Source organism: Bison bison, unplaced genomic scaffold (genome assembly GCF_000754665.1).
Source record: "Bison bison bison isolate TAMUID 2011002044 unplaced genomic scaffold, Bison_UMD1.0 scf7180017864238, whole genome shotgun sequence".
Taxonomy (NCBI): Eukaryota; Metazoa; Chordata; class Mammalia; order Artiodactyla; family Bovidae; genus Bison; species Bison bison.
In genome coordinates, this window is record NW_011494810.1 from 3,481,428 (window position 1) to 3,490,370 (window position 8,943).

The 8,943-nt window shown below is 44.1% G+C and overlaps 1 protein-coding gene across 1 annotated transcript in view; it reads right to left on the minus strand.

Annotated features, from left to right (window-relative positions):
* Window positions 1-4,403, minus strand: part of FAF2 (Fas associated factor family member 2) — a 71,702-nt gene extending 67,299 nt beyond the window's left edge. Inside the window, exon 1 of the mRNA XM_010846591.1 lies at window positions 4,302-4,403. Coding sequence (XP_010844893.1) covers window positions 4,302-4,364 — 63 coding nt within the window. The 5' untranslated portion in view covers window positions 4,365-4,403. The remainder of the gene's footprint in view (window positions 1-4,301) is intronic.
* Window positions 4,404-8,943: the final 4,540 nt, after the last annotated feature.

The window sequence follows — 8,943 nt, forward strand, 5'->3', positions numbered from 1 at the left end:
TTGAGGCTGGGTGGGATTGGGGGCAGGAGGAGAAGGGGACGACAGAGGATGAGATGGCTACGATGGCATCACTGACTCGATGGACGTGAGTCTGAGTGAACTCCGGGAGTTGGTGATGGACAGGGAGGCCTGGCGTGCTGCGATTCATGGGGTCACAAAGAGTCAGACACGACTGAGCGACTGAACTGAACTGAACTGAAGCCCTCTCCGGTTTTCTCTCTCCTACCTGTGGGTATGGAAGTGAGAGAATGGTGCTCCTTGTTCATTCCCACTTTGGGGGATTCTTCTTCCCTTCTCCTTAAAAAGTCCATCTTCATGTAGAGGAGATTAAGAGAATTCACGTTAGCGATGATTTCCAGGATTAGAATCACACTCTTGGACTTTCTTTATTGTGTTTTCTGTCTTAAAAGTGTCCCATACTATTTCCACTGGCCCTACTCACTCACCTGTAGGTGAAAACAAAATCAAAACCTAAAGCCAGAGAGGCAGTGTTAGGTGACAGGAAAGAGAACCAGACTTCTGGATTCTAAGCTCATACTAACCTTAGGTAAACTATATCCTCATCCTAGTTTACTCACCAACACCAGAACCTACACCATGCTTACTGGGAGGACTTAATGATACAATGCATCTAGAGCACTTTGGATAAGTAAACGTTCGATAACTGTGTGTGTGTTAGTCAGTCAAGTCTTCCATGTCTGACTCTGACCCTATGGACTACTGCCTGCCAGGCTGCTCTGTCCATGCTATTTTCCAGGGAAGGATAATGGAGTGGGTTGCCATTTCCTTCGCCAGGGGATCTTTCCAACTCAGGGATTGAACCTGGGTCTCCTGCATTGCAGACAGATTCTTTACCATGTGAGCCACCAGGGGAGCCCAGTAAGTGTTCAAACAACATAAAAATAAATACACCTTCAAACCTCAAATTTCATACTCCTGTACAAGAAGAAAAGAACTCTTCCTCTACTGGCCACGCATAGCTCCTTCAGTCCCTTCTCTTTGCCCATGTCATTCTTCTCCAGGTGTTCAAACAAAACCTAGAGGCAGTACATCACGCAAGTCTGCTACACTTGGAAACTTGGAAAAATGGACTTCAATACAAATGACCTTCCCCGTATTTGCATTAGCTCCTCTAAAAACCCATTATTTCCCATTTGAAGCACCTAAAACAAATATGGCATCGTTTACTCATATTCAACTAGATCCAAAATAAAGAGGAGAAAATAACTAGAAAAATCTTAAAAGACATAATACGGACTCAGAACCTGCTAAATATACCCTAAGGTGTTCCAATCAAATCACATGTCACAAAAACGGTAAAACAGAAGAAACCTGAGATTTCCAAAATATTTTACTTTTTGCTAATTTCAATATATAAAATGAAGCAACATTATTAAAAACCGACTCCTAGCAGTATCATCTGCTCTGATCCCTGTGGAGAGTCCAAGCACACGCTCCATACTTTTAGTGAAGCAAACTTGAAACCCAGTGTCATTTCACTCGAGAGTTAGAAAAAAACCTCTGGTGGCTCCTCATGCCTACAGATTAAACTTTAAACCACTGAACATTGCTCTGAAAGGCCTCCAAAATCTGGCTCTAATTTACCTTTCCAGTCTTATTTTAAACTTCCAGTTCTTGAAATCCATCACAACAAACACATTCCACATTATTTCACAGTCATCTCTCAGCTATGAACATATTCCTGCCCACCTCCAGTTATTTCATTCCTCCTTCAAAGTAGCAAAGAACAGTGGAAGGAGTCCAGCCTTTAAGTTCAGATCTAGACCCACTAGATTTCTAATTCTAATTCCATCCCCACTGCTTAATAGCTTAATTATCTGGAGAAAATACTTCAATAGACCCATTTCCCTACCTAGGAGGCATACGACCTGTGGCACCTTCACAAGGCTATTGTGAGAATTACGCATAATGGTTATAAACTGTCTAGCACCATGCCTGAGGCACAGTAGAAACTTAATGGTAACTACTAAGCCAACTTCTTTACCCCTCCCACCTTCATCAATACTATTATTCCCTAAATTTCCTTGGTTTATACCCCTATGTTTATTATACTTATGAGCACTAATACACTGAAAAATATCGATTATTTATGTATATATCTGACTTCTCCATTAGCTTATAGGCAAGATGGCTATGGGTATGGATTTCTAAATCTCTGTCACTTACTACTTCAGCAAGTTACCTGGCCTCACAGAACCTGTTTCTTCGTTAATACACTGAATTGGGGTTAACACCTTACAGTGTTATGAAAAGGTTTAAAAGAGTTAATGTACATCAAATACCTGGTATAATGCTTGACACCTAGTAAATTTCAGAGTGTTAATGGTTAATCTGGATGGTGAACCTGATCCAAGCAATTGCTTAGAGAACACACAAATGTAAAATGTACTTGCCTTATTAAATAAAGCAATCTTAATACAATTCTAACCTGCTACTCACCTCTCTTATTGATAGAAATACCCAGTGAAGACAAAAACAGAGGTTCCCATGCACTTTATCTCAGAAATGCTACCACATATTCATGTTCTTCCAGGACCAGACTTAGTACTTCATGACTCGTTTACGGTTCACATCACCTCATTACACTTTAAAACCATACAGGGGCTTATCTCTCAAGAGTTGTAAGGAATAAAATGATCTGCCAAAGTTAAACAAAACTCTGAAATTAGTGGTCTACCAGGAAGTGGAAGCTAGTTGTTCGCTCTTTATTCATTCTAATTCTAATCTGCTGTATCATCAATTTCTCTACTCAGAACTCCAATCAAATGTCAACTACTCCTATGACAGTATTTTCCAATCTATACGCTTCCAACCCACTGCTTGATTTAAGAGAAAACACTTCAAAATTAACTGCAGCGAAATCAAGGAAACCACAGAAAAGCTAGAACTTACAAAAAGGAAAAAAAAAAAAAAGACAGTATTAGAGCACTGGCATTCCACTTTCAGCTGTACACTGCTACTCCCACGTGTTGCACAGCATCACCTCAAGAACTCAGGAAATGCTGAGGAAATGCAAGGGACCTGGCTTTAAATCTGACACCATAACCTACTAGCTGTGTAAACCAGGCATGTTACTTCTTAAGCCTCATATCCCTCATCTTTAAAACAGAGATTGTGACTATATGAATCTCATAGGGCCACTGTATTAAATACAATTGTTGTATTAAACAATTAAACTCTTGTATAAAATGCATTAGTGTGCTAAGTGTTTCAGCAAAGTACTTAGACCACCACACTCAATAAATGGTATTCTAACCATTTGGTGTTATGGCCTGAGCACTACAGTTCTTGGTAAACATCGCGGAATTAATGAACACTTAGCACAGTTTATATTAGGAAATAGGTGCACCACTAATTTTAATTCTACCCTAAGTTAAATAAGGATTAACAGTTGCAATACTGTTTGAGAGAAGTTTACTGTTTATGAAGCCCTTTAAACATCCATAAACTCACTGTGATCTCCACAACGTCCTTAGGGGGTAAACACTCAAGACATGTACCGCAGAAATAAACTGGTACCCATTAGGGTAACACAGAGCCAAGGTAACCTAAGTTTCCTCCAACCGGATTCTCCAGCTAAGGGATAAGGTGTTTAGTGTCAAAAGTGTTTAACCTACACATCCACTAAAACGAGGCAGACTGCAGCAAGTGTACCGTCCATCCTCCTCAGAGTCAAGCGCGTGAGTCCAGGAATCAGCTCCAGGAAATAACCCCCTTCAGAAGGCACAGATGACATTTACAACGCTGCATTGTTTCAATACGAGGTGTCCTCCCACACCTTTAGGGTGGGGGCCGTTTCTGCCCCCGCCCTACCAAAGCGCCCAACACAGGACCTGGCACCTAAAAAGCCCTCAGTGTTTGTAGAAATGGCATGGGGAAGTTGGTGAAAAGCTCTAACAGAGACCCGAAACGAGGCCAACTCCACGGTGGGGATTAAGCATCTCAGCGGATCCAGAGTCGTGGGCGGAGAGGGTCCAACCGGTAACCTGGTTGGAAAGGATGGCTAAGGACGGGCACTGCTAAAGGGGAACCTGGAGAGCTGACCCTCCGATGAGAGAGAGCGAGAGCAGGTCTGGCCGCAGCCATTCCTGGAAGGCCGGGGACAGACAGAGGTTCGGAGGCCGGGGGCACCTAGCAGGGCAGTTGGCGGCTGGGGGGGAGGGGGCCGTCTGCTGGTCTGAGAAGAATCTCGGGCCCAATCTGAGCAGGGTTCTGGGCTCCTCTAGGGACCCACTCCCTAGCCCGCGGCAACATTCGCTGCACCGAGTGCTCGCTGCTACCTGAAACTGCAGCAGCTTCTCTGTCTGCTCCTGGGTTAGATCCCGCTCCTCAGGCGCCGCCATTTTGCCGCCGCCTCTACGCTTCTGACCCGTCCGCACCGTCACCCGCCGGAAGTGACCTCAGCAGCACCCACATCCGGTCTGAACAGCCGCCGGCGCGCAACTGCGTCTGCGCATGCCGGCCCAACCCAGGTGCTGGGGTGGGATGGAAATAGTGATAATTTCCGCCGCCAGAGGGCGCCTTCTCTCGTGCTGACCCCGAACACTTCCGAAAATAGTCCAGGAACTGTGTGGACAAGTCGCCTTTTGGAGTTAGGCGAAGGCAGGATAGATCTTTGAAAGAAAAGTTATGACCAACCTAGACAGCATGTTAAAAAGCAGAGACATTACTTTGCCAAATGTCCGTCTAGTCAAAGCTATGGTTTTTCCAGTAGTCGTGTAGGGATAGGAGAGTCGTGAGAGTAAAGAAAGTTGAGCGCCAAAGAATTGATGCCTTTGAACTGTGGTGTTGGAGAAGACTCTTGAGAGTCCTTTGGACTGCAAGGAGCTCCAACTAGTCCATACTAAAGGAAATCAGTCCTGAATATTCACTGGAAGGACTGATGCTGAAGCTGAAACTCCAATACTTTGGCCATCTGATGCAAAGAACTGACTCATTTGAAAAGACCCGGATGCTGGGAAAGATTGAAGGCAGGAGGAGAAGGGGAAGACAGAGGATGAGATGGTTGGATGGCATCAGCGACTCAATGGACATGAGTTTGAGTAAACTCTTGAGAGTTGGTGATGTACAGGAAGGCCTGGCATGCAGCAGTCAATGGGGTTGCAAAGAGTCAGACACGACTGAGTGACTGAACTGAACTAAAGTCAGGATCTTCCAGACTTATGACCCTTGAATAGACCTCAGAGCCAAGAGGTTCCGAATGCTTCGGTAACTCCCTAATGCCACTCGACAGATTTTGCCTGCTCTTTAACCATTTTCATCTCTAGTGTTTCAGAATGTTTCTTAAGAAATTGTGAGAAAAAAAAAAAAGAAATTGTGGCCGTTCAGAAATATCAGTCGTTTGATGTTTGATTGCTCCCATGATGTTTCCAAAAGCCCTTGACCATCTCTCACTCTGAAAGTCCCTGAATACTGGGCCAGGGGTGGGAGGCATTTCCCCTCACCGCCTTCGAACCAGAAGCTGGAAGATTAGGGGCTCATGAAAATTGTTGGGACTCGGCCACCTGGGCTCTGCCAGACTTAGGCAGAGCTCTCTGTCCACTCCTTTTGGGACTCTGCCCCTGCCTGCCTCAGGCCTTCTCGGGTTTCTGCCCTCTGGCCCATCTTCTCTGTGATCAACCAAAGGAAGATCCCATGAGTGGGATCAGAGGACTTGGATTCAGGTTCCAGTGTCCACGTGGAAAAGTACTGGACATCCTTGAGCAAACCTCCTCCTCTCTGGTCTAGTTTTGCCACTGAGGGAATGAGGTTCACCGGAAGCCCCAGATATGCTGCCTTATCTCACTCTCCTTGGAAGCAGCCCCTCACCCTTTCTACTACCTTATCTCTACCTCTCAATGTCTGCCTTCTTATGCACTTTCCTTTCCCCTCCAAACCCTCCACCTCTCCTGAGATCTATTTTCATTTCCATTTCTTTTCTCCGGCCACCTGTTTTTCTGTCCAATCTCCAGAAGGCTTTGGGAGGCAGAGGGGTCAGGGTCTGGTGCCTGCTTTTCCATCAAGTGTCTGTCTAACTCCTAGCAAGGCACTCAGCCTTCTGGGCCCCATTGTCCTCCCTATCTGTGCTATCTGACCCCACCAATTTCACAGCATTTAAATTGCTGAGACAGAACCCGAAGGGCTTTTGAAAACTAAAGTTCAGTGAAGAGTACAATAAGAGATGGAAGGACTTAAGTTTGGGCTATTTCTTTCAGGCCTGAATCCAGTCTTATAATAGGTCTTGAGAAATGGAGTATTTCCTGCCATATCAATAAACAAGGATGCCACAGTCATCAGTGATTCTAGGCCTCCAGGGCAACCAAGAAGAACAACCTGTGATCCCGCAGCCACTTGCTAAGGTTAGCACTGAGGGAAAGAGGCAGGATACTGGCCCTAGATAGCTGAGATGCATACAAAAGAAATGATTTCCATAAACCCAAACTTTCATTTTCTCATGTATAGAAAATCACCAAATTCCTTGACTCAAGATATCTGGTTTTCTTTAATTCACAAAAATACCTTTGATGTTCAGACTTCCTGCCCTTTGTTGCAAACCTCCATATGACCTGACTCCTCCCCACACTCCTCGGAGCAGTTCTCTCAGGGTTACTTGAGATGCTGCCTCCTGGGCTTAAGCCCTGAAAATTTCTGCCGAATAAAGCCTAACTCTCAACATTTAAGTTGTGACTTTTTTTAAAACTGACAGTCTGCACAAACTTTATGACAATGTCCTGGAATTTTTCTTAGACCTTTAAAGTAAAATTGGAAGCAAGTAGCAGCCTGTGTGGATCACAATAAACTGTGGAAAATTCTGAAAGAGATGGGAATACCAGACCACCTGACCTGCCTCTTGAGAAACCTGTATGCAGGTCAGGAAGCAACAGTTAGAACTGGACATGGAACAACAGACTGGTTCCAAATAGGAAAAGGAGTACATCAAGGCTGTATATTATCACCCTGCTTATTTAACTTATATGCAGAGTACATCATAAGAAACGCTGAACTGGAAGAAACACAAGCTGGAATCAAGATTGCGGGAGAAATATCAATAACCTCAGATATGCAGATGACACCACCCTTATGGCAGAAAGTGAAGAGGAACTCAAAAGCCTCTTGATGAAAGTGAAAGTGGAGAGTGAAAAAGTTGGCTTAAAGCTCAACATTCAGAAAACAAAGATCATGGCATCCGGTCCCATCACTTCATGGGAAATAGATGGGGAAACAGTGGAAACAGTGTCAGACTTTATTTTTTTGGGCTCCAAAATCACTACAGATGGTGACTGCAGCCATGAAATTAAAAGATGCTTACTCCTTGAAAGGAAAGTTAGGACCAACCTAGATAGCATATTCAAAAGCAGAGACATTACTTTGCCAACAAAGGTCCGTCTAGTCAAGGCTATGGTTTTTCCTGTGGTCGTGTATGGATGTGAGATTTGGACTGTGAAGAAGGCTGAGCACCAAAGAATTGATGCTTCTGAACTGTGGTGTTGGAGAAGACTCTTGAGAGTCCCTTGGACTGCAAGGAGATCCAACCAGTCCATTCTGAAGGAGATCAGCCCTGGGATTTCTTTGGAAGGACTGATGCTAAAGCTGAAACTCCAGTACTTTTGCCACTTCGTGTGAAGAGTTGACTCATTGGAAAAGACTCTGATGCTGGGAGGGATTGGGGGCAGGAGGAGAAGGGGACAACACAGGATGAGAGGCTGGATGGCATCACTGACTCGATGGACGTGAGTCTGAGTGAACTCCCAGAGTTGGTGATGGACCAGGAGGCCTGGCGTGCTGTGATTCATGGGGTCGCGAAGAGTCGAACACGACTGAGCGGCTGAACTGAACTGAACTGAGCAGCCACTTGAGAGACTTTTTTTTTTTTTAACATCAATTCAAAGCTTAAAGGAGATGCAGTACTATTCAACATCTCCAATAATGATGGATCCAGAAGAACTAGATGAGGGACTGCAAAGTCAGTTGCCTTCTAGAGTTGTTGCATAATTCTGATTTAAGATGTATTCTTTCCATGCACAAATTTTGCAGTTGTATTAAACACCATTCAATGTTCTGCTTTTCATACACCCTCTTAATCTACATTTCCCTTTTCTTTGAATGAAGATGTGGTTATAAGAATATTTTACTTAAAAAAAAAAAAAACCTATCGTAGGAATATGATATGACAAATTGGAGAGTTCATTCCATGAGTAAAGGTAGTTTCTGCTTCTTAGCTGTAGTTTTTGGCTTCCATGTAAGGCCAATGGAGGGATAAATTAGGAATTTGGAGTTAACAGGTACATACTAGGACTTCCCTGGTGGTCCAGTGGTTGAAAATCTGCCTTGAAGTTCAGGGTTCAACACGGGTTCAATCCCTGCTCTGGGAAGAGTCCATACGCCTCAACTAGGGGGCAGCAACAAAGACCCAGTGCAGCCAAAACCAGCTAAGTTTTAAAAAAAGAAAAGTTTTAAAAACAGGCAAATATGGGAAAATAGATAAGCAACAAGGTCCTACTGTATAGCACAGAGAACTATATTCAATATCTTATGATAATAATGGAAAATAATCTGAAAAAGAATATGTATGTGTATATATACAAATAAGGGACTTCCCTGGTGGCTCAGACGGTAAAGTGTCTGCCTGCAATGTGGGAGACCTGAGTTCGATCCCTGGGTCGGGAAGATCCCCTGGAGAAGGAAATGGCAACCCACTCCAGTACTCTTGCCTGGAAAATTCCATGGACAGAGGAGTCTTGTAGGCTACAGTCCATGGGGTCACAAAGAGTCGGACACGACTCAGCGACTTCACTTGCTCATATATGAATAACTGAATCACTTTACCATGTACCTAATGAATGTATCTACTAAGGAGAAACAGACTCACAGACATAAAGAACAGACTTGTGGTTGCCAAGGGGAAGGTAGGTGAGGGAGGGAAAGATTGGTAACTTGGGATTA